The sequence below is a fragment of the Sardina pilchardus genome, chromosome 1 (assembly GCF_963854185.1).
Source record: "Sardina pilchardus chromosome 1, fSarPil1.1, whole genome shotgun sequence".
Classification (NCBI taxonomy): Eukaryota; Metazoa; Chordata; class Actinopteri; order Clupeiformes; family Clupeidae; genus Sardina; species Sardina pilchardus.
The window spans coordinates 15,469,055-15,496,019 of NC_084994.1; the positions used below are offsets into that span (position 1 = coordinate 15,469,055).

Below are 26,965 nucleotides of genomic sequence, written 5' to 3' on the forward strand. Positions count from 1 at the left end.
TTTTCTAGGCTGATTTGACATGGAACTACACTCTCATCTGGCGTAATAATCAAGGCAACTTGCAAACTACTGGCACTACTACTGCTTGTTGTCTATGGGGACTATTTTCAGATGCTGCGTACGACATCACTGCGCCTATGGTACGTTTGCAAGTTGCCTTGATTATTACGCCAGATGAGAGTGTAGTTCCATGTCAAATCAGCCTAGAAAAACGCCAGGTTTCATTTTCAGTTGGTCTTATTGCACTTTCTAACTTGAGAGGAGACACGTTTTAAATGGGAAAATTACCAGAAATCTTAGTCACTTTTAAACATGAAGCTAGCAGGCGAGAAGCTAATGGTCTAATCCGATTCAATGATCTATGCATCTATTGCATCGCCAGACTCACAGAATGGCTGGATGAACGGGAACAAGGTAAATATCGATTGTTTTGCTCGAGGGGAGGTGGAAAATGAGCGTATTTCCAAAAATGGCGGAATGTCCCTTTAAACACTTGTCACTTTACAATAACATGTTAAATGTTCCCATTGGGGGGCGCTGTGGTGCAAGTACAGCACCCACATTACCATCAAAGTGCCTACAGTATGTGGACTCTTCCATTCTCTTTCTGACACACTCTTTACTCTCTTGTCTGAGACATAAAAGCCCCAAAATAGCCCAAAAATTATCATGAAAATTATATCATGTCTCCTCATAATGCTGCAGAAAGATCTAAAGAATTGAATGGGTAATCATGGGCCAATATTCGGAGGCTCAATATCAGAACAGAATCTCTGTTTTGGGTCAGCAAGGGCTGACAGGTGGAGAAATCGGTTAACGTTAAACAAGTCTGTTTAGTTTCTGGAGGTCAGGAACTTCCTGTGGAATGTTGATATGTTTGAAAATGATATCAGCAAGGTTGTGGGGACTGGATATTTATCTTTGTAGCTTGTTTGAATATACAGCAAGTCGACATTACAGTATTCCTGACATATCTCTCCTGTTCAGGTCTAGAGAGACTATCCCGCTGCTACTGAGATGAGTGACTCTGAGGAGAGAGAGGAGGCTGCAGGTCCCAGTGAGACACTCAGACCAGAGTCTGAAGACATGGATGATCCTGGGTCACCAACACAGTCTGATGGAGGGTGAGTTTTCCACTTCCACTTCCACATCTCCTACTCAAAAAGATGACTTGACAAATACCTTCTCGCAATACAAAGTCAATGGAGACTCTGGCGTGGGTGTGGCATCCAGCACTATCGATGACATTCTTTTCACATCACAATCCAATAATGTGTAAAGTCTTGTGACTGCTGCTAGCTGCAGTGATAACTAGGGCTGGGCACAAAAACCCCGTTCTTATATGGCACTGGTGCCGACGTAAACGGTAGTAACGGGACCTGGATCATTTCGATACCTGGCATTTTTTTTTTTTAATAAGAGTCCTCACTGCACGTGCACGTAATGCGCCATCTCTAAAGTCTTGCTCTGATAGATACAGTTAGCTAACATAAGGACTAGATGTATAAGCTTAAAGCAGAGGGGTGCACCACATAGGCTAGTGGACAGTATGTGTTCAGAACAGCATAATGACATGACATTACTCTTTCATGTGCATGAGGCCCATAAAGCATCACAATGAATATGAAGAACATCAATATTATGACCGCCGCACAGCAAATGTTTAGTCAGATGTTTTTTTGGATGAGCAAATTTCCATCAAGGAGTCCCAGGACACTGAAAGACCAGGGTGTGCGATCCCACAAGGATAGCATGGAACCATTGCTTTTGGTTACGATCCATTGCCCTCCCGCCAGACTGGATCCCCGAAAGGAGGGTAGGCCGGACACAGCTTTCTATCTAGAAGATTTTTTTTGTATGTTGGTTTTAAGGGGCCATGTCAATCCATCCCATAACCACTCATTTCCTGTATAGCGCCACCTAGTCAGAAATGAAAAAGGAAAATTGAAGCGTTGTAATTGCAGGTGTCTTTGGTTGACATGGTCAAAACTGCACAAAATTGGAAGTGTAAGGACCATTATGACACCATCTGAATGCATGCCAAGTTTCGTGGGGGGCCATAAAATAAATTAAATTATGTGTACTTTTATTGACCACACCAACTGACTTGTAGCTGGCCAGACACAGTTTTATGTGAATATCTCGAGAACCATAGGGCTTAGGGGCCATGTCAACCCATCCCATAACCACTCATTTAATGTTTAGCGCCACGCCTATAGTCAAAAATGAAAAAGCAAAAATGAGGCATTGTAATCACATGTATCTTTGGTTGACAGGTTTAAAACTGCACACACACACACACAAAGACACACACATACACACATATTAGACAGACGGGCATAAGCACGTACACACACACAGTGAGTGTGTGTGTACGTGCGAAAAGTTCATGAACTCGTTCATAATTTTGGTGAACTTGAACGAACGAACTGTATTTCTGCCTGATGAACGATTCTGTGAACGCTTTCATTCTGGTGTATGTGAACGTCACGTTCACTCTTATTTAATTTCGTTCAATAAGGTTCAGGCAAAAAACACACCGTTAATAGCACTAGTGTTGCCCAACCGTTGCGTGTGCTTCTTGTCTATGCCAGATTCTATGCCTGCCTGAATTCATATTTCCGTATATCTATCTTAGGCCTACTACAGGAACTTTTCCTGCTGCCGACTTATGTTTCCGTAATGCTGCCACAGCTGCTATGTGAATGCAATCGCGGAAAAAATCGCACTTGATGATCAAGGGAAGTATTACGTGTAGCCTTTTAAAGCGCCCTATGTCACTGAACAGTTCCATCTCTCACGCTGCAGGTAGCTAGCCTGACTCTCGCCAGACCCTTGTAGTTCCGCCATGCTCCACCAGAGGCGTTTCGCTGAGCTCCACACAAGGGTCTGGACGCGAGGGCAATCCAAACCCCTGCCAGTGATCAAAAAATGAGCAACCAATCAGGAGCGCCGAAGCGAGTGTTTGATTCAAATAACAATGGCGGCACGCAGCGAGGAGTCTTGTGCTGACATTGATTCTGCTATTTTAACCGTTTTGTCGAATCTATCGAGTATTCATTCTTTAAAAGATTAACAGAGAATAGTTTTGAAGACATTTATTGGTGGCAAGGATGTTTTTACTCTTCTTCCGACCGGGTTTGGCAAGAGCTTGAAGAAGCCTAGCACGTCATTCAAGATAACAGGCAAGTGGTTTATCAAATCACATGCGAGGATGTTTTACAAGGACCCGCCTTCATAAATACATCTCCTATCGAGAAGTCCCAGATCCTTGTGTGAAGCAGACAGCGAACTACAGGATCTGGCGAAAGTCAGGTTAGCAGGTAGCGAATGCAGCATGGTAAAAACTACTCTTCTGACAGCGCGGCCACATTTCTGCCCCGCAAACCAAAGCCCAATTGGAAATTATACATTAGATGTGAACAGGAGACCGTATTCATTTTGCATGCTTCATGTCTGAATGTCCGCTACCGTCAGAAATGCGGCAAGCAATTATAGTAGAATGTACGTAAAACCTGTCTGAAAATGGCTATATTGAAATTGCTGGCTGCATGTGGCAACAATTTTAGAAGAGTATAGTTCGCAACATATTGTCAAAAATGAACTGAACTGAACTTTTTTGGAGCTGTGAACTTCGTTCATAATTTGGAATTATGAACTATGAACTGAACGAGTTCATTTTAAAATTTGTGAACTATGAACTGAACTAGTTCATGTAGAAAGTGAACTTTCCCAACACTGCACACACACATAAACACGTACACACCCACACACACAAACATGCACACACACACACACACACACACACACACACACACACACACACACATACACACACACACACACGTGAACATACACACACACACACACACACACACATAAAACACACAAAGGCAGGCAAGCAGACACACACACACACACACACACACACACCCACACACACACACACACACACACACACACACATCCCATTATTACTTCTCATCACCTGGACTTTCTGTTTGTGACTGAGACATGGCTCAGCACGGGTGACCTGTCGTCACTTGGTGATGTCTGCCCTCCTCATTTCCTCTCCATAAGCTCCCCAAGGTCCTCAGTCGTGGAGGTGGCTTAGCTACCATCTTCTTTGACACATTCAAATGTCGTTCCCTACCCACCAATGCCTACTCCTCTTTTGAGGTGCAGCTTCTGATGATACATGTGTCCACTCCTGTCTTATGTGCTCTGGTGTATAGACCTCCCAAAACTAGTAGCACTTTTATTCAAGAATTCTCTGATCTTTTATCTGTCATGGCCTCTCGCTCTGATAGGTTATTGATTTTAGGGGATTTTAACATTCACATTTGCTGTCCATCTAAGCCTATGGTCACTGAGTTTTTAAGTCTTGTTGAATCTTTTAATTTAACTCAATCAGTTCTAGGCCCAACCCATCAGAAAGGGCACACACTAGACTTGGTGCTATCTTCTGGTTTCCCTGTTTGTAACTGCACAACTACTGACACTACTACTATCTCTGATCACTTTCTTATTGAGTTTGAGTCCACCTGGTCCAACCCTGTCTCTCCCTCATCTCCACCCCCTTTCCTCTCCCGGTCTATAAACTCAGCCACAGCCACCCTCTTCTCTGAGTCTTTCACTCATACACACCTACCCCAAATCTCTGCAGCCCTATCCTCATGCTCTGACGCTCTCGAACTGGTCTCTATTTTCAACTCTGCTTGCTCTGATACTATGGACAAAGTAGCCCCCCTGAAAATAAAAAAAACATAAGACCCTCTGCTCGGCTCCCTGGCAAACCGAATCCACTCGTGCTCTCCGTCGTGCCTGCAGACAGGCGGAGAGGAAATGGAAAAAAGACAAACTCTGTGTGTCTTTTGAAATTTTACAAGATGTTTTAAAACAATACCAACTTTTAGTTAAAGAGACAAAGGCTGATTACTATGCCACTCTGATAAACAATCATGCAAATAGACCCAAAGTGCTGTTCAAAACTATTAATTCTGTCTTAAATCCGTCGTCCACTCATACTTCTGCTTCCACTTCTTTTACCTGTGAGGAGTTTTTACACTTTTTTATAGATAAAATCCTAACATCCTAAGAGCCAATATCCCACAAGTAAACCCTGTCACTACTGAACTTATCTTTCAGGTCAGCAACTCCATTTCTCACCAGTATCATCTACCCAACTATCCGAAATAGTTTCACACATGAAGCCCTCCCTCTGTCCTTCAGATGCTATTCCTTCACATCTTCTTAAGGAAGTTTTTATGGTACTCTGCCCCTTGATTCTGGCCACAATTAATAGCTCTCTTTTAAGTGGTGTCGTCCCTCCCACTTTAAAGCACCCTACTGTCCAACCTCTTTTAAAGAAACCTAATTTAGACCTGAGTGACCTTAAGAACTACAGACCCATCTCCAAGTTGCCTTTTATTTCCAAGATCCTTGAAAAGGTTGTCTTCTCTCAGCTCACTCCTGATTTGAACACTTTTAATATCCTTAAGAAATTTCAGTCTGGTTTTAGAACTCTGCATAGTACTGAATCTGCACTGTTGAAAGTTCTTAATGACATCCTGCTTTGTGTTGACTCTGGTTCTTGTGCCATTTTAGTTTTGCTTTATCTTAGTGCAGCATTTGACACAATTGACCATGACATTCTTTTAAAACGCCTGGAGGGCAGAGTAGGCTTACACGGTCCAGTTTTAAATTGGTTCACCTCCTATCTGAAGGACAGGTCTTTCTCAGTTGTTTTAGGTAACTGCTCTTCATCCACTGCTCCCATAAGTTGTGGTGTTCCCCAGGGTTCAATTTTAGGCCCCCTTTTATTTTCTTTGTACATGTTTCCTCTCGGCTCAATCTTTCAAAAATACAATATTCAATACCATTGCTATGCAGATGACACTCAGCTTTACTTGCCAATAACACCACGTAGTACTTGCTCAATCAGTCACTTGCTAAACTGCCTCAACGATATCAAATCCTGGATGGCTAGCAATTTTCTCCAACTCAACGACAGTAAAACTGAAGTAATTTTATTTGGCCCCCCCACCATCGTCAACAGCTCGACCAGTGCACGAGGCCCCCTATCTGCAAATCTACACCCGATAGTTAAAAATCTTGGTGTCCTAGTCGATAGTTCACTGAATTTTAACAAACAAGTGAGCAGTGTGGTGAAGGGCAGCTTTTATCATTTAAGGACCATAGCTAAGCTTAAACCTTTTTTTATCTCACAATGATCTTGAAACTGTCATACATGCTTTTATCACATCCCGCCTTGACTACTGTAATTCCCTATACTCTGGTCTGACCCAGTCCAACATTTCAAAGCTTCAGTTAGTCCAAAATGCTGCTGCCAGACTTTTAACAGGAACTAAGAAAAGGGACCACATCACACCTGTTCTGGCTAACCTACATTGGCTTCCTGTCAAATTTAGAATTGATTTGAAAATGTTACTGTTTGTTTTTAAAGCTCTTAATGGATTAGCCCCTTCTTACATTACAGAACTTTTAACTCCTTACTCTGCCCCAAGGTCACTCAGGTCATCTTCTCAGCAACTCCTCACAGTCCCACATGCTCGTCTTAAAACTAGAGGAGACAGGGCTTTCTCAGTTACTGGCCCCAAACTTTGGAATAGCCTCCCTTTCCATGTCAAGTCCTGCAAAACCATCTCGTTTTAAGTCTAGCCTGAAAACCCACCTTTTTACCCTTGCTTTTAGCTCTGTTTAAATTACTTTTGTTTTCTTGTTGTTTCTGGTCCTATTTTAATGTAGATTTATCTGTTATTCAATCAATTTTTATTGGTTTTTAGTATTTCCTTATTTTGCACTTTTTTAATAGCCCTTTTATGTATTTATTTGTCTATTTATTTACTCATTCACTCATTTATTCATTATTATGTTTTATCTTTAGTTTATGAGCATTGTAACTTTTATTTCTGGCGTGTGCCTTACTGTCAGTTTCGACACTTATTATGTATATTCTCCTTTTGTTGATACTTTTTTATAAGATAACTCTACCTGTGAAGCACTTTGGGTCAACGGCTGTTGTTTTAAATGTGCTATATAAATAAAGTGACTTGACTTGACTTGACTTTACCCCCACCACACACACAAGCGAAAACTCACAGATAGAGAAGCACACATACACAAAAGCAAGCGCATATGCGCATACTCATTTAGAGACAAGTTGCAGCAGGGGATGCAGAAGGAGATGGAAACAAATTGACAAGCATGATTCATTTTTGTGGAGAGAATATGCATGACTCTGCGTCGGTCATATTTTGTACCGTTTTGCGGTACATCTAGTTATTACATTTATTTACTGTTTGATTAAATAGTAGATTACAGTAATAATGACAATTTTGATTTGTTTTCTCCATCTCTCTGTTATTAGGCCACCGATACACAGACCTCCATCTCCAACACCCAGCAGTGTGTCTATAAAGAGTGATGGATCCATGCATGATCCTCCAGCTCTAGACAATGGACCAGCTGCACAGCCTACACCTGAGTGAGTGTGTGTGTGTGTGTGTGTGTGTGTGTGTGTGTGTGTGTGTGTGTGTGTGTGTGTCTTTAGGAAGGACTTGGCTACTGTTTCGTGGCTTCCGTTAACAAATAAAATAGTTTGCAACACAGATAGAGCTTGACAGTTTCAGGTGTTGCGTGGTAACATCTTACTAGCTGTCTTTCACTTTCAATGAAATTCCATAGCAATGAGCGAACAGACTTATTAAAGATCTGAATTAGAAGCACAAACTCTGTTGCGATTGACATTATTTATTATCATTATTTTTTTCAGAGGTCCTTTAGTCCAGTGGTTCCCAACCTAGGGTCCGCCAGGGATTGCAGGGTGTCCGTTCAATGTAATATATTTTTGTTACAAATTTAAATTCATGTAGCTATTTATTACCTCTGACCTCTGAACTTGCGTAAGCAACCTTCAGCTTGGGCTAGGCTAGGCATTGGTAATTCTTCCCTGGACCCCACATTTTGAATAAGGCAATGTCTTGTGTGTGTAGGAGTTTGGGTAGAGGGCCCTGGCTTGTCTTAGACACAGGCAAGTGGGCCTTCAAGGAAAAAAGTTGGGAAACACTGCTCTAGTCAAAAATAATGACTGGTAGAACTTTGGTAAATCCCATTCAAGTCAATGGAGTTTTGTATTTGCATTGTAAACAGCCGTATAATAATGCTAATTATTGCATTTATTTACTGTGTGGTTAAATAGTATTACAGTGATAAAGACAATTTTGATTTGTTTTCTCTATCTCTCTGTTATCAGATCACAGATGCACAGACCTCCATCTCCAACACCCAGTAGTGTGTCTATGAAGAGTGATGGATCCATGCATGATCCTCCAGCTCTAGACAATGGACCAGCAGCACAGCCTGAGTGAGTGTGTGTGTGTGTGTGTGTGTGTGTGTGTGTGGGGGGGGGGGGGTCTGTTTATATGTTTGTTTTCTGATGTGTGTGTGTGTGTGTGTGTGTGTGTGTGTGTGTGTGTGTGTGTGTGTGTGTATGTACCATTTTGATTTGTTTTCTCCATCTCTCTGTTATCAGATCACAGATAAACAGACCTCCATCTCCAACACCCAGCTGTGTGTCTATGAAGAGTGATGGATCCATGCATGATCCTCCAGCTCTGGACAGTGGACCAGCAGCACAGCCTGAGTGAGTGTGTGTTTTTGTGCTAATAGTGCGTGTGTGTGTGTGTGTGTGTGTGTGTGTGTGTGTGTGCTAATAGAACAGCTGTTGACTCCGGTAAGCCCTGACATGGGGGTCTGTGGATTTATGTCAACAAAACATGGCACTGACTGGAGAGTGTTCACAGCTCAGGCCACCCATGACTCCCACATGGACATTCATTCACATGCCTCCTCTGTTTTGGACTGTATCAACTCCAACATCAACAGGGTCACCCGCCTCAAACAGATTACCACTTTCCCTTATCAGAAGCCATGTAGGAACAGTGAGCTCAGACTCCTGCTGAAGACATGAGATCAGTTGATGCTAACCTCATCCAGGACTAACCTGAAAAGGGGCATCAAAAAGGCCAAGCACAACCACAAGCTAAGGATTGAGGGTCATTTCAATTCTGACCTCCGACACATGTGGCAAGGCATCCAGGCCATCACAGATTACAAAACTATTAACTCCACAGTTAAGGATATGGTGTCTGTGGTCTTATCAATCTGTCACTAGCTCAGGCAGCAGTCCCTGCGTGCTTTAAAACCACCTCCATTATGCTTGTGCCAAAACACTACACTGCAACAAACCTTAATGCTGCACTCATCCCCATCATCATCAAGTGAATCCTGGACCACCTCAAGACCTGCTTATCACCCTCACTGGACCCCTTCCAATTCGCCTACCGTCAGAACAGGTGCACAGAGGACGCCATCTCTTCAGCACTTCACTCTGCCCTGCCCCATCTTGACAATAGCAATGCCTATGTCAGAATGCTGTTCACTGACTTTAGTTCAGCATTCAACACATCCCCTCCAAACTGATTACCTAACTCAGTGAACTGGGCATCAGTACATCCTTCTGTAACTGAATTATGGACTTCCTAACCAACAGACCTTAGTCTGCAGACGACATTACGGTGATTGGTCTCATCAGTGACAACAATGAGATGGCAAGTTCAGAGGAAACTTCTTTCCTGCGGCTGTCACCCCTCTGAACTCTAGTTCTGTATCCCGGTGACAACCAACCATAAGCCCTCATCCCTTTAATTGTGAATTAAGTTGTAGAGCTACTTTCCTTGTCCTATGAGGTTGTTGAACAATGCTGGCCAGAAAGGAATATAAGTGAAAGTTGAATGTCATGTCATACCTTTCGTCTACCTTTTGAATTATCACACCTAGCTGTTAAACTCTCACGGGGATGAAGAAGTCTAAAATGCAGACATTTTGCACAACACGCTTTTGTCCACTGCCTTCGAGTGGGTAGTGTGATCTCCACTATACGATAAGAAGACAAACGTAGTTTTTTTGCTACCGAAGAACTAACTTGCGAATCGTTGCAAAGTTTGTGTACAGAGTTTCTCTAACAGAGGGCTATTTGTGACTCCACTCCACTAATGTTTGAATGTTTGCTTTAACTCCATGTTTATGTTAGTGGGTTGATGGCTGATCATTTGAGGGATGGAGTGCAAGAAGAGGTACTGGATGGATACAATAACAACTCAGGTGAGTATTATCGGTAATCAATAGGATTCCACAATATTCAAAAAACTGTTCTAGAGGCTACTTCAGAATCCTGAAATGTCACCTAATTATCTGTCTATTGTGGAGATTCTATAGATACTGTATATGGCACCATATGCTAAATACATCCAACCCCGCTGCCCCCACAAGCTGAGGCTAACTGGGCATTAGTCCATGAGCACTAAGACCCTGTTTTGATTTACCGACTTTTTACTTAAAAAGAGTGTAATAACCACCATCAAAAGCCCCCCCACCCCACCCCACCCCACCCCACCCCACCCCACCCCACCCCACCCCACACACACACACACACACAAACACACACACACACTTTTTTTTTTTTTTTAAAGGTTATTTTTTGGGCTTTCTATGCCTTTAATTGGACAGGACAGTAGAGAATGACAGGAAGCGAGCGGGAGAAAGAGCTGGGGTGGGATCCGGAAAGGACCACGGGGCGGGAATCGAACCCGGGTCGCCGGTGTGCGGTGCAGGTGCCCCAGCCAGTTGCGCCACGGCTGGGGCCTCACACACACACACTTTTATGGCTGGAAATATTGCCCATCCAGTGTGCACAAATGCTTGCTGTACTTGTATATATATAATAATGATAATAATAGGCCTAATATGTTCTCATACTATTACAATAACATCCATGATTTGTCAAATGTTAATGTAACTAATGTTTCATACAGCTAAATCGGCTCAGGGTCAAACTGACCCCAAGGAACACCAATGTACAACATATTTGTACAGGACATTGAAAACATATTGTGCAAATGATATGCTTACTCTGTTTACCCTTCACATGAGGAAAAGTCATGAAGCAAAAAGCAAAAAAAAAGATAACAGGAAGGTTAACTCTTGTTGATGGGGTGTATTACCGTTGCCAATGAAAAGGCGTTGTCCTACCTACACCCTGGGTCTCCAACACATTGCTCTTAAGCTATCAGTCACTTGTCGCCTCCTTCTGAGCTTGCCAGAGGCTAAAGCAATACATTTAAACACAGTTGTTGTTGTGAGGCATTCCATCCTACACATTTAATAAAAAGTAAGTCATGCATAATTTAAAAATAATTCAATTTAGCCAATTTGGTTGCTCGATAAGGTTTCCGATAAGGTTTAGCACAGCACACCTTCAATGAATGAATGAAAGCGGCTGCCTTGTCTTGCAATAAACAGAGGTCAGAAATCCCAACACTTTCAACTGCATGAAACTTAATGGTGAACCATCAAGTACCCCCCAGATTTCAGTGCCCATCAGCCCAAACATTTAGCAATATAATAACATCAATAAATTAAATCCCAAATTAGCCTACTGTGCCTCGAATAAAAGCCTGCCCCAAATAAAGGCCAAAGCCAAAGTAAACAAAACATTGTAGCCTTCAAAAATGTTCACAGGTTATTAACAGCAAAGTTATTAATGTGATCGTCTCTCTGTCAAGCAGGGAATGATGTCCTGAGGAGAGTTATAGAGAATCATAAAGCCAGTCTGAAGAAGATGTTTGAGAACATATCTGAAGGCATTATCAAACCTGGAGCTGAGATACTCCTCAACAAGATCTACACAGAGGTCTACATCACAGAGGGAGAGAGTGAAGGGGTGAATAAGGAACATGAGGTCTGGCAGGTAGAGTCAGCATCCAGATCTCAAGCTACAGAAGACACAGCAATCAACTGCAATGACCTCTTCAAACCCTTACCTGGACATGAGAAGCACATCAGAACTGTGATGACCAAAGGTGTTGCTGGTATTGGAAAAACAGTCTTAGTGCAGAAGTTTATTCTTGATTGGACAGATGGGATAGCCAACCAGGATGTAGACTTCATGTTTCCACTTCCTTTCCGTGAGCTGAATTTAGTCAAGAGTGAAACATATAGTCTTCACAAGCTCCTGCTTGACTTCCACCCTGAGTTAAAGGAGCTAAAGGATGGTGAAGAATATAAAGACTGTCGGGTTGTGTTTATCCTTGATGGTCTGGATGAGAGTCGGTTACCTCTGAATTTCCAACAGACCATGATGTCTGATTTAAAAGAGGCATCATCAGTGGATGTTCTGATGACAAGCCTCATTCAGGGAACTCTGTTTCCCTCTGCTGTCATCTGGATAACCTCGCGACCAGCCGCAGCCAATCAAATTCCTCTGCAGTATATCAACCAAGTTACAGAAGCACAAGGATTTACTGACCCACAGAAGGAAGAGTACTTTAGGAAGAGAATCAGTGAGGAGAGTCAGGCTAACAGAATCATATCCCACATTAAGACATCCAGGTGTCTTCACATCATGTGCCATATTCCTGTCTTCTGTTGGATTGCAGCCACTGTGCTACAACAGATGCTAGAACTGGACAACACCCAGGAAATCCCTAAAACTCTCACTGAAATGTTCATACACTTCTTGCTCGTCAAGGGCAAAATGAAGGATCAGAAATATCAAGGGGACTATGGAACAGATAAGAAGAAGAGGCTCTTGAAATCGCAGAAAGAAAGTATACTGAAACTAGCAGAACTGGCTTACAAGGATCTAGAGAATGGCAATCTGTTATTTTATGAAGAGGACCTGATAAAGTGCGGCATTGACATCAGTGAAGCCTCGGAATGTTCTGTCATGTGCGCAGAGATCTTAAAGGAAGAACCTGTGTTATATCAAAAGACCTACTGCTTTGTTCATCTGAGCATCCAGGAGTTTCTGGCCGCTCTGTATGTGTTTCACTCTTATGTGACCAACAACCTTGAGGCACTGAACTCCCTCCTCAGTGAAGAACATGGAGATTATCCCTGCCCCTTAAAGTCATCATGTCTTACTCTTCAATCAGTACTGGGCTTACAATCACCAACTCACCTAGATTGGTTGCTAAAGAGTGCATTGGACAGGGCTTTGAAGAGCAGGAATGGACACCTGGATCTTTTCATTCGCTTCCTTATGGGTATCTCCCTGGAGAGCAATCAGAGACTTCTTAATAGTCTCCTAAACCACACAAATGGCATCTCAGAGACATGTGATTACATAAAGAAGCTGAACAGAAAATATCTCTCTCCTGAACAATGCATCAATCTTTTCCACTGTTTGTTTGAAATGAAGGATCATTCCACGCACAAAGAAATTCAGGAATATTTGTCATCATCAAAGAAGATCAAGCAGAAGTTATCTCCTGCTCACTGTTCAACGCTGTCCCAAATGCTTCTAATGTCTGAGGAGGTGCTGAGTGAATTTGACCCGAAGAAGTACAACACGTCAGATGAGGGACGTAAGAGACTGCTCCCAGCTTTGAAGCGCTTCAGAAATGGACGGTAAGTCTCTGATGGAGATGGGATAAACATATGAATGGTGTTACGCATAAACAGCAAAACAGTAAAAAACTAATTCCATTTACACTAGCAGCAGGTTCAAACACACCTGGCTCAACCAGAAACAAAGCAGCATTCAGAGAGCATTTTGTGCACATAGTCTATTGTAATACCTGCAATAGTGTTTTTCATACAACCGACATACCATATGTATAGCTTATGTGACAAGCGTTCTTGAGATATCAACCTCCAACATGACAGTGAACTCCAAAATCAAATCACTATTCTTTGAGTCCATACAAACACTGGTGCCAAATTCGAAGCATGCGCCTCAAGCCATGCTGGATATAATGCTCAAAGCTTGAGAGTTGGCTGGGACTTTTATTTAAACTCACAGGAAACACTTCAACAGGATGTGTAGATCAGGGAGAGCCAAATTGTATGAGCTGAGACAAAAGACCTCTGAAGTTTGCCTTCAAAAAGGATCCAAAACTGCCATCTTTGCCCATATAAGGAGATCCGGGAGGTGCGAAAATTCAAAATCCACATGTTATTTTCCCATAGAAAAAATCTCAAGATACCGGATCTCCTTATTTGGGCAAAGATGGTGGCTTTTTTTGTAGGCGAACTTCAGAGTTCTATGGGATTCCTGTCAGGTGCCAATGTTCTGATTAGGCCAACGGCTCTGGGCATAATTAAACCCAGCTGGCTCTACAGTATATGATGTCGCAGACCTCCATTCAAGTCTTAGGGGAGAAAATACACTTTTTTTATTGCAAATATCTCAAAACGTATAAACTTGAAAAGCCGGTAAAAAAAATTAAAAGCTGGTAAAGCTTTGAGAAAGCTACAAAACGGTGTCTCAATCAAGTTGGCATGTTAAGCGGTTTGAGCTGAATTAAGTGCAGAAAAAGGTACAAACAAATAAGAATAAGATTTTTTTTCAAATTACAAATCAAATTTCCTTCAAACATAAACCTCTCACAGGTTAAATACAGTTCAAACTAGAAAAGCACTCTGAGAGCACAGACCTCTGCCAAGCATCTCCTGGATCCAAACAAACAGACAAGAAAATGCCTCTTGGATCCAGACGATGATCCAGATCACTACCAAAACTGCATGTATGTCATTTAGATACTTCAAAAAATCTATATAAAATCAATAATATCCCCAAAATGGTGAATTTGGACCCAAAAATGAAAGGAAATAGTATAAATCCAGAGATGGAAATTATCTTGGTAACTACAAGTTTGTGCTGTCATCTTTTTCATCCTCTGTTACACTTGCAAAAAAGGTATTCCATCAGAGCAAGATTGAGAGCTTCACTGACAGTAAAAAAAAACAAACTTTTTCAACTGTCTTCTCAATCCTCAATCACCGCCATCAGCTACTTCAATGTCAGCAGATGACTTTGCAACACTTTTCACTGAAAAAGTTGCTAAAATAAGTGCTCAGTTTGATGAGCAAAAAATGACAGCTTTGCCTTATGTTTGCATGATGGCATCTTTGAACTCTTTCTCTCCTCTTGATGAAAAAGAGGTTTCTCTTCTGCTTCAGCAAAGTCATCCAACAATAGTTCTGGAATCGTTCTTTCTTCTTCTAAACATGCAAGAGTCAAGGCTTTCCCAAAAAAAGTACCCTACATCCAACTGATGTGAGGAACTACAGACCTGTCTCCTGTCTTCCTTTCTTGCGCTTCTCAAATACCATTTTTTAACCAGTAATATTGTTCAAAACAAACCTCATCAGTGACTTGCTCATTGAGTTTCTTGCTAAAATAGCACTAATGATAACTTAACATAACTAAGAGTGTGTACAAATGTGCCATTTTGGACTAATGCTGCATATTGAATTTTTGGACAAAATTCAAGAGGCCCCTGGTTTTAATCTGTTCCAATAAAAACTTCTGGTAAGGAATCAAAAGAGAAAACTTCTGAAAAGGAGAAAACTGCCTAATAAGTCCGATAAGATTGTGGCCTCAGTTCTGCAGTCTCCAAACTCTGATAGAACTGAACCTGAGTAGCAATCAAGCTTACCTTGATACTGATTTGTCTATTGTATTTTCCTTTACAGACTAGCTGGCTGTAAAGTCACTGTAAAATCTTGTGAAATTATAGCCAGTGTTCTACGGACACCAAACTCCCTGATAGAGCTGGACCTGAAGAACAATGCCCTGGGAGATTCTGGAGTTCGGCTTCTTGCTACAGGACTGTTTAGTTCTCACTGCAAGCTGCAGCTGTTAAGGTTTGAGTATAATTTATTGCTGTGCATTTCTTCAATGTCTACTTTTCCTGACCCTGTACCTGTGCCTGGATATCAGCTCCAACAATCCTCTCTGCAGTTCTAATTGTCCGTTGCGGTCTGGCCCTGTCTCGTTTGGTGGCCGCCCCAAACCAGTCAGTGATGGGGGTGCAGATGACAGACTGAATGATGGCTGATTAGAAAGCTGTCAGCAGCTCGTTAGGCAGATTAAACTTCTTTAGCTGTCTCAGGAAGTGTAACATCTTCTGACCTTTTTTTCTGGATAGCGTCAATGTGGGGAGACCATTTTAAGTCCTGTGAAATGGTTGAGCCTAAAGGAATCCACATTGGATGCTATGGTGTTCTGAATGGGAGGGTGTGTGTGGGGGGGGGGGGAAGGGACTGGTTGAAGATCTGCGTAAAGATTGGCGTCAGCTGTTCAGCCCAGACACATAAAGTAGACAACAGAATCAGGTCCTTGAGCCTTCTTGATCTTCTGCTTCTGAAAGAGCCGGCACACATCCTTCTCGCAGATTGTTAGTTCAGGTGGGGAGAGGGGGTTGGGTGTTGAGGGAAAACCTTTGTGTGTGATATGATGGGTGTGATAATAGGTGCTTTTCAAACCGGCAGTAAAAGTCGTTCAGGTCATTAGCCGGTCTGGGATTATCTGCAGTTTTTGTAATTGCTGACCTGTTGCAGGACTAAACGGATGCAGGGTGGTCGGCTGAGAGGCTATTTTTTAGCTTCTCACTGTACATTCTTTTGGCTACCCTGATCTCCTTGTTCCTGGCCTGCTTATATAGGTCCCGGTCCCCACTCCTGTAGGCCTCCTGTTTGGCTTGGCATAGCTTCCTATAATTACTGTAGGAGTGAACCCAGGTTTTCTGTTATTGTATTGTATTGTCTTGCGGCCCGCTTGGATGAGTTGGAAACCAGACATGTTTTCAGTGAAACACAGGGTGGCAGATCTGTAAAAGTCCGAGTTGGTTTGGTTTAGAAGCAGCAGCTAATCCATCTTGTCTGCTAGTGGCCGGACGTTTGCCAGGTGAATTAATACATTTGATAAATTAGACAGCCCAGACTGTCCTTTTTACAGTGTAGGGAGAATTTCTCAATGGCATCTGTTATTTAGGAGAAATAATTTCATGTTGCTTCACTTAATTTATTTGCATTTTTGTAGATAAACAAGTAGTTTCTGATGTAGTTATCATTTTTGTCACGCTGGCTTACAGACTTGCTGGATGTAAACTCACAAATAAGTCCTGTGAGCTGGTGGCCTCAGTTTTGCAATCTTCAAAATCCCTGATGGAGCTGGACATGAGTACCAATAACCTGGGAGATTCTGGAGTTCAGCTTCTTTTTAAAGAATCCCACTGCAAACTGCAGACATTAAGGTTAGTAGTGATGGACATTGATGTCTGGCCATGCATTACTTGATAATTTAAGAAACCCACATCAAATAGCAGTCAAACAGTCTGCCTATACATGACTGTGTTTTACTTCTGAGTAGCCTGGCTGATACCTATTGAAAATTGTGAAATTAATCTATTCGGTAAATACAGCAAACACAGATTTCTCAATAAACCATGCTTTTTTTCATTGTGCTATACAATGTGCACTCAATTTCAAAGAAAATACTTGTATTCTGACTTCATCAGTGCATTGATTGTGTACAAAAGCTCTGTCTTTCATCCTTAAAACCCACTCCTTTAAACCATGCTTTGCTGAATCATTTAATTAGATTGACAATGGATTGTGTCAAGGTAACATAAAAATTTAAATCCATTGGGACAAACTCACAGCACCTTACCTCTCATTCATCATTTCTGAGGAACATTTTGCCTTTTGACATGCTGTGTTCTAGACTTGCAGAGTGCAACCTAACAGAGACATCCTGTGAGATTGTGGCTTCAGTTCTACAGTTACAAAACTCCCTGATAGACCTGGGCCTAAGTCACAATGATCTGAGAGATTCTGGAGTTCAGCTTCTCTCCAAAGGACTGTCTAGTCCCCACTGCAAGCTGCAGACATTAAGGTTGGTAACCTTTTATGATCACAACATTTCTAGGCTCAGAATCTAAAATCCTCACTGCATTACATCACTTTCATTGTGTCCCTATATTTCGACATTTGATCAAATTATTAATCAATTTGTTATTAAACAAATCTCTCTGTGTGTCAGAGTGGATTAACCCTTGTGCTTTTGTCGTGCACAAGGGCTACTGTTCCCCAAGTCACAGGCCTCAGATCCACCCAAGACACAGACAACACAAATTGGTTTAAGTTTAGTTTTTATTCATACAAAAGACACACAGGACTGAAGGTCAGCAGACTGATGTAGAAGGGCACCACTAGGGGCAGTCACACACCCAATTAACATTTGCAAGGCTAGGCAGGCTTAACACCCCCACACACAGTGCATACACACTTCCAAGAGAATTCACGGCAGTCTTCACACAACCAGGTCAAATTCAGCAATAAATATGTTCCATTATCAATTCATTACAGTGCAATAAACCACACAATAAAAGGGGGGGGAATGGGGAAGCTCCCAGCCCAGCAATGACGAGCAGTGATACAGCCCCAGCACGCTCAACGTCCCCTGCCAACAATCCAGTTAGTAAAATAAGTCCATACTGGTCGGCTGTCCCCACCGACCAGTATGTAAGACAACACTTCCAGTCCCCGATAATCCAAAGAGAAACGAACCCACAGATGCGGCAAAGTTCACCGTCGGTGTAGTAGTCGTGCCGTTCAGGCCACGGTGAACATCCCCTGTCGACGTCTGCAGACGTAGTAGCCCAGGCTCCGCCTCCACGCTATACCGGAACCAAAACACACAGTGGCTCAGTCACAGCTCTCACAGAGCAGTTGGCAAAGGTTATAAGCTAGAGTTTAGTACGAACAAAGACTTCCCTTAAGTTTCCTCGGAATAGAGAGCGATGAGAGTTGTCCAAGACACCCACGGTTGGTTACGAGCTGATTGGATCTTTCGCCGTGGTCTTCACGCAGTGTCGGCTTCCCCCGTCAGCTGATGGCCTCCTCTGACGCCCTCACTCCGCTGCAACACAGCCGTAATCAGAACACCCGCCGATGTACACAGTGGCCCAATCCCAATGTCCGGACTCACGAACTCACGGACTTTGGTGCGCGTTCTCGCGCAATTCGTAAGGGTTTAGGGCTGTCCCAATGTCGAATTACAACGGGCGGGAGGGTTTGAGTACAGACTTACCGAGCCCTTTCCGTGAGTCTGCATCGGTGCAGACTTAACCTAAGGGAATTACCCACAGTTCAAAGTGTTGTGACGTTTACCGCGGAGATCATAGAAAAATCCGGAAATGAAGGTAAACAACAGCGCGCACGACACACGTGCATGGTGCAAATGTTAGCAACGTCTTTGTTAGTAAACATCGCCAAGGTACATGTGATCTCGTGAAGTGCTGTCCCAATCCCAAATACCTATCTGAGCCTATGTGGCCTCACACACTCACTCACTTAGCACCTGAGATCAATTAAGTCTGTGAGTCTTTAGTTCTTAGTCTTTAGGGCTGACATTGGGATTGGGCCAGTAGCTTCTCAAACAGGTACAAATCCACAACAATGAAACAACAACGTCCCTGTTGGTAATACTTAGCTTGCGTGGAATGTCAACCCGGCGTCGATCGTACAGCCGTCTTCATGTATAGGTAGAACCAATACATGATTGGACTTTTACTTTCTGAAGCTGGAGTTTTCCACCTCTGCTTAGTTCATCATAACAAACGCAGCGTCCCATCGCTAGTCTGTTAAAAGTCCACCACGTACGGAACAGCCAGCGCTTTCCCATTCAACAATGAACCATATACAACACATATCCACAGTACAACATCAGTAGGCCTAGACAGTATTAAACAGGTACAAATCCACAACAATGAAACAACAACGTCCCTGTTGGTAATACTTAGCTTGCGTGGAATGTCAACCCGGCGTCGATCGTACAGCCGTCTTCCCCCGCATAGCCAGCGGCGTTGTGCCTCCCAGACCGTCGGTACCTCCGTGCTCCTCCACCATTCCAGACTGCCCCTTTTTATCAAGAGGGGGGACCTATCCCATTCCAAAGCTCCCAGGAGACAGTAGGTGCGTTTGCGATGAACTGCGGCTGACTTAGGCTGACTTAGGCTGGCTTCATACGTCAACGAGAGCTGCAGAGTCTTAGCAGGAGGGGCGACTAGCACACGCAGCTCATCCCGGACAGTCTGACTGAGCTTACGTACCTGAAGTTACTCGCGAGAGACCTCGCTGGAGACCTCGCGGTAGATATCGCGGTAGATATCGCGGGATTTTGTATTAAATACAGTAAAACTTTTATTCTTGCTCATTAAAATGAGCATGGTGACTGACGAAATAAATTGATATGATGTGTTTAAATAAACCACTGTTGTCATACAGTTAACAGGCCTGCATTGCAGCACATTAATTAAATATCAAGTGTTTTCCGTGTGTATATATTTAACCAACAGCATAAAATAGCAGAGTATCCTCACGTTTTCAGTAGCCTAGGCTAGCCTACCGCTGTTCCAGAAATCACAAATAAGAAGGTATCCGTTCGATTTCTGTTCATTTTAGCAGATTCTAACGTAAGGAGCAAAGATTCTAGAACAGAGCAAGATGGATCACAGGGATAAGCTCCAGCGTCATCCCAGACGTTGGTTTTAGTGCAGTTGAACTGATCCGTCTTGGTCCGCTCTAGTGTCTTGGGTAAGGAGGCAGAACGAGACACCTGTCATACTCGTCATGGGGAGATTCTTCCAAACGGCCCTATCACAACTTTGAACTGACGTCATTTGGGTGGGTTTTGGCCAGCGCAGTTGCTTAAAAACGAACTGCGCTGAACTGCGCTGGCTGAGCTAAGACGCAGTCTCCCGAGATCTTGTATGGACATGTGACATGATGTCACGGGGGTAACTCCCACCGCGACTGCAAGAAGTCGGACATGATTTCTAACCAGTTTGCATTTCGTCTGTCCCAGTATGCACTCTGTTTAACCCAGCATGCATCACATCAAGTCAGATCTGCGCAGATTTTCGTCAAGTCAAACGCACCTAGTGTGAATGCGGGGTCACACTGTCTCCGTCCGTCAACGGATCTCATTCACTTTGCATGGGGCAGACTCGAAATGCATTGTGGGTCCGTCCGTCGCTTCAGCTCCGTTGCCTCCGTCAAGAAAGTTGAGAAATGTTCAACTTTTCAGGCAGCGACGGATCCGTCAGCCAATCAGATCACGTGTATGCAAATACACATACGGCAGATCCAACCTCCGTGATCCGTTGACGGACGGAGACAGTGTGAATGCGGGGTTACAGAGTCAATGGCAATTAGACTGTTGTCCCACCCAGTCGCCGCTTAGTTCCAGAGGTGGAAAAGTCCAGCTTCAGAAAGTAAAAGTCCTACCACAAATCTGTGCCAACCACTCACTCAAACCAGCTGATTCTATTTAACACAACTCTTCAGCCAGGTCAAGCAGCTAATTGATGAGATCACCTGTTAAGTGCACAGGTAGAACCAATACATGATTGGACTTTTACTTTCTGAAGCTGGAGTTTTCCACCTCTGCTTAGTTCATCATAACAAACGCAGCGTCCCATCGCTAGTCTGTTAAAAGTCCACCACGTACGGAACAGCCAGCGCTTTCCCATTCAACAATGAACCATATACAACACATATCCACAGTACAACATCAGTAGGCCTACACAGTATTAAAGCACAGTCCAGTGTCCACAGCCATTCATGATATAACATTAGTACACAGTATTACAGTTTTTGCCCGATGCTTGAACACTATAGACCCATGCTTAGACTAAAGTAACGCAACTTGAAGTTTTGTTGCCATATCTCAAACACATGTACCTATACCTTAAACAAAAGTGCTGCTTTGCACTCTAGTTGCAATTCTGCAACACACTTAAGGCTGGCTTACATTGCACGATTTTGGTCTGTTTTAACAGTCGCCGACTACTTTTCCAAAATCGGGCGGAAATCTTGCCAGTTGTACTAGAATCTCGGCGCGCTCCCGTCATCTAAATCGTTTAGTGTAAGGTGCCAATCTTAGCGGTTTTAAGTCCGTCGGAGTCAGTCTTTTTCTAGTTTTGCCGTTACGACAATATCAAACATGTTTGATATTATCGTAAGTCTTTTCAGTCGTGGCTCATGCAAATAGTGACGTGAACATTAAAAACCAATAGTGACCTCGGTCGACGAACACGAAAACGGAAGGGGCAAAATAGGCGACAGCTGTAGCCTGTATGATTATTTGTTATTTAATTTCTTATAATTTATTAGTCGGCTATTCTACGTGACAGAACAACTCTATATCTGTTAGTGATGTCACACTATCAAACAATGCTGCAGAAACGCGAAAAAAAATACTTTGATATGAGTAGCCTATCATGTGAGTTCCTGTTGATGATGACGTATAGCCTAGTGCACGATGGAAATAATTTGAAGGAATCTAGCAGCAGTCTTGTAAATAGTGACCACAGTCTTTGCAAAATCCTAATCTGAGACTGGCCTGTGACTAGTCTGTGACTAAAAACTCAATGAATTGTCTTTAGATGTGAGAGGGTCTGAGACTGTAGTCTTTCAAAAATCTTTTCCAAATCTTTGCAAAGTCTGGCAATGTAAGGTAGGCTTTAGCCTACTCCTTTATGCAACACACTTGGTCCTGCATACTACTCTCTTTGTCATACATAAGACACTTCGTTCAAAAATGAAATCTCAGAGTACCATTTGTTAAACACATATATCCAAAATACAAAACACATCGGGTAATTGCAAACTCTCAAATACACACCTGAACACACTTACTTGCAAAACTGAACACCAATCAGCTATCTACAAAAAGCCCTCAGTTTTGCCATTGGAAATGGTCATGTGTATGGTATATTTCCCAGTGTTGTGTCATGTTTACGTGTGTTTGGAGTTTTGGCACAATGAGTGAAGTTTTTCTAGATGTATTCAAGCAAATATGTTTTATATAAAGTAGACTAGTGTATTCCTCCTGATATGCAAGTGTATGCATATGATGCAAGTGTGTTTCATTTTGTCACCAGAGTTACATTTTGACAAAGGATTGTTGGATTTTGATTGCAGAGTTTAGGTACTGATAGAAGAGTTTTAATTTGGCATACATGTGAAAGGTTTATTTCCCAGTGTTGTGTTATGTTCCACTAGTGTGTAGGGTTTTGGTACGGTGAGCGAAGTTTTGCCAAATGTGTTCAAGCAACGGGCAAAAACTGTAAAGCACAGTCCTGCATTACCCATAGTCATTCATGACACTTTCACCCCATCATTGTCATCTCTCTCTCTCTCTCTCTCTCTCTCTCTCTCTCTCTCTCTCTCTCTCTCTCTCTCTCTCTCTCTCTCTCTCTCTTACAGACTCTCTGATTGTCTCATCTCTATGGGAGGTTGTGGTTTTCTGGCTTCAGCTCTAACTTCAAACTCCTCCCACCTAAAGGAGCTGGACCTGAGTTACAACCATCCTGGGGAATCAGGACTAAAGCTGTTATCTGTTAGACTTGAGGATCCTCACTGTAAACTGGAGACACTTAAGTATGTACAGAGAATCTGCACAATCTGTCACAAAGAGTAATGATGCAAATTAAACTGATTTTAGAGTTCACAGAAGAAGTTCACAAAAATTGATCAGAGTTTAATCACAGAGGGCTGTTTTTTTTCTGTGACGTTATGATAGTAGACCACAACATATACAATGAGACAGGCAAGATAATTAGTTTATGGTCATGGTTCTTTGTTGACGCTTTAGTCCCAAGTGACATACAACAATAACAATCATCAAAAATCGAAAGCTCAAGTAATCGTATAGCCTACATGAAAACACTAATATTAGTAATATACTAAAATGATGTAACAGTATAACAACAATACCACACTTCTACTAGCATTCACTGACAGTTTACTGCATTTAAAAAATATTATATTGAGCTGCCATCAGCAGGGAAGATATCGATTAGACAACACAGTTGAAAGAATGAATGGTAAAATATTCCATGTGAATAGCCGCACTTAGATAAACTTACTGAAAACAAAATCCCTATTTACATGTTACACTGTAAAATGAGACAGCGATTGTCTAAGCATATACATACAAGGAACTATATTATCATTCAGGCTTCTTGGGACTGCTAGATGTATCACCGGAGCTCTGTACTTGGCCTAAATGTTAGCTGACGTAACAATATTGAATGTCAGCCCTCACACACACACACACACACATACACACACACGTTGATGTTTTATCTCTTTTTGGAGGGTCCAGATCCAGGTGCTATTGTTCCACTATTGTTGATACAACTTTTACACTACTAATGTGTGTGTGTGTGTGTGTGTGTGTGTGTGTGTGTGTGTGTGTGTGTGTGTGTGTGTCACAGGATTGACCATTGTGCAGAAATCAGACTGAGAGGAGTACAGAGATGTAAGTCTATGTGGTTGTTTCGTTTGATGTGTTTGTTCGGGACCTTAAAAAGTCGTAACATGACCTTTCCTAAAAATTAGGCCTTAAAAAGTATCAAATTGTCTTAAATTCAGATTAAATGGAATATTCAAATACATATTTTTAGCCATGCCACCATGAAAATGCAGGCAATCTGTTCTGCCAGGGCGAATAATTATTCACGGTATGTGCTGTGTTGTCTATGGTTAGGACAGAGCTTGTTTGTTTACTACGCAGCTTTTGACGTAAAAAAACGGCAATACCTCCAATGACTGATAGCCACTGACTTCAGCGTTTCTCAAACTACAAGGAAACTGCTGGTGTGCAGCGCCATGAATTCTATTAATGCCCAGTGCTTCTTTCACTCGTCTGATAATTTGCAGCGCAATTCATCAAGGAATGGACCAACATCAAAAAAGAAGTTTCGGCAATCGGATAAAATACTTGCTAATTTGGTGTTATCAAACATAGATGCCTACATTGAAGTGGTATCACTGTAAAACCCAATTTGTTGTTTCAACTTAAACATTACAACGGAGTTAACTCGAATACATGTTGCTATTTGACTCAACTCAACTTTAGTTTGTATAACTTGATAGCTTTAGTTGATTAACTTCAGCACTTTAGCTGATATAACTTGACACCTTTAGTTGATATAACTTGATGACTTTAGTTGATATAACTTCACCCCTTGGAAGCTTGTTCCCAGAATGCAACAGCCCCAGTCAACATAAAGCCTTATTGAAATTTAATACAACAGTGATACTAAAGACTATGCTGTTGTTGTGATGTTTTCTTGTAATCGTTTATTGGTGCCACAAACCATTAAGTAGATGACCATCCACAACAGTTTGATCCTGTGTGCACAGATCTTAACCCCTATATATATAAAGAATATTTTTTATACATTTAACGTAGGCTAAATGTTTCATTCAAAGTAGTGATTTCTCGTCTGCCTCCTTCAGTCACAAGCCAGACTGCACGGGGCCAAATGTCACTACGAAATGTGATAAATCAACGTTTATTTTTAATATGTTATTCTTTTTGCAATTAATTAACCAAAATGAACATTCACTTTCCATTTTTTCTATATTCCAAATTCGGTGTGTGTGTGTGTGTGTGTGTCTGTGGGGGGGGGGGTTGAGCAGTACTATAGCTTTTACTCCCCAAATTCTGATCGGGATGTTCTCTCTTCTGTCCTGTCTTATCTGCAGATGTCTCTGAGCTTACACTGGACCCAAACACAGCACACCGAGATCTTGCTCTTTCTCTGGGTAACAGAAAGGTGACATGGGTATTGAAGAAGCAGCCGTATTCTGACCACCCGGAGAGATTTGATTTTTGGCCTCAGGTATTTTGCAGAGAGGATCTGTCTGGACGCTGTTACTGGGAGGCTGAGTGGAATGGGCCTGAAGTGACTGACATAAGTGTGGCCTACAAAAGCATTGAGAGGAAAGGGGTTAATGCTGACATCATACTGGGACGTAATGCTAACTCCTGGAGTCTATGCTGCTCTCCTGACAGGTACTCTGCCTGGCACAATAATAATGAGACTCCCATACCTGTCCCCTCCTCCGGCTCCAGACGAGTAGGAGTGTATCTGGACTGGCCGGCCGGCACTCTGTCCTTCTACAGCGTCTCCTCTGATACACTCACCCACCTGCATACATTCCACTCCACGTTCACAGAGCCCCTCTGTCCAGGGTTTAGGGTTTATTATTCCTCAGTGTCCCTGTGCCAGATCAGATGAGTTTTCCTGCATCCACCTGTCACCTGTTTATACAGCAGCAAATCTGTCTCTGGTCTGTTTTCAGACGCGTGTGTTTCTCTTTGTGTGTGTGTGTGTGTGTGTGTGTGTCTTTCTTTCTCTATATTTACCCCAACATGATTGTTTCTCCACTTCTCCCTCTCTGCCACCTCTTTTCGCTTCCTTTCTCTCTGCCCCTTTCTTTCTTTTCCACTCGTTCTCCTCGTCTCTTACTCCTCCCTCTTAGTCTCTACCCTTCTCTCTTCCTCTCTCCTTCTCTTCCTTCTCTCTCTCTCTCTCTCTCTCTATATATATATATATACAGCGCCCTCCATAATTATTGGCACCCCTGGTTAAGATGTGTTCTTTAGCTTCTAATAAATTCATTTTTTTTCCAAATAATATAGGACCACAATGAAAAAAAGCGTAAAATCCAACCTATAATACAAGTGCATTTATTTAGAAGGAAAAAAAATCCCACATTAAGAAATAATTATTTTACATCAAATCATGTGTGCCACAATTATTGGCACCCCTGATGTTAATGCTTTGTACAACCCCCTTTTGCTAATAAAACAGCACCTAATCTTCTCTTATAATGTTTCACAAGATTAGAGAAAGCAGAAAGAGGGATCTTTGACCATTACTCTTTGCACAAAATCTCCAAATCATCCAGCGACCTGGGTTCTCTCCTCTGCACTCTCCTCTTCAGCTCACCCCACAGGTTTTCAATGGGGTTGAGGTCTGGGAACTGAGATGGCCATGGTAGGAGCTTGGTATGGTGTCTGGTGAACCATTTCTGTGTAGACTTGGCCATATGTTTAGGGTCATTATCTTGCTGAAAGACCCAGTGACGACCTATCTTAAGCTTTCGGGCAGAGGCCACAAGATTTTGATTTAAAATGTCCTGGTATTTCAAAGCATTCATGATGCCATGCACCCTAACAAGGTTCCCAAGCCCTTTGGAAGAGAAACAGGCCCACAGTATCACCGATCCTCCC

The 26,965-nt window shown here is 42.5% G+C and overlaps 1 protein-coding gene across 1 annotated transcript; it reads left to right on the plus strand.

The window, feature by feature from the left end:
* Nucleotides 1-1,017: 1,017 nt before the first annotated feature.
* Nucleotides 1,018-25,967, plus strand: LOC134076681 (NACHT, LRR and PYD domains-containing protein 12-like). Its single transcript, XM_062531852.1, has 11 exons — nucleotides 1,018-1,124; nucleotides 7,391-7,507; nucleotides 8,555-8,665; nucleotides 10,115-10,185; nucleotides 11,649-13,491; nucleotides 15,562-15,732; nucleotides 16,962-17,123; nucleotides 17,594-17,764; nucleotides 23,143-23,316; nucleotides 24,156-24,199; nucleotides 25,432-25,967. The coding sequence occupies exons 1-11, from the start codon at nucleotides 1,018-1,020 to the stop codon at nucleotides 25,965-25,967; spliced, it is 3,507 nt and encodes a 1,168-aa protein (XP_062387836.1).
* The last annotated feature ends 998 nt before the right edge of the window (nucleotides 25,968-26,965 follow it).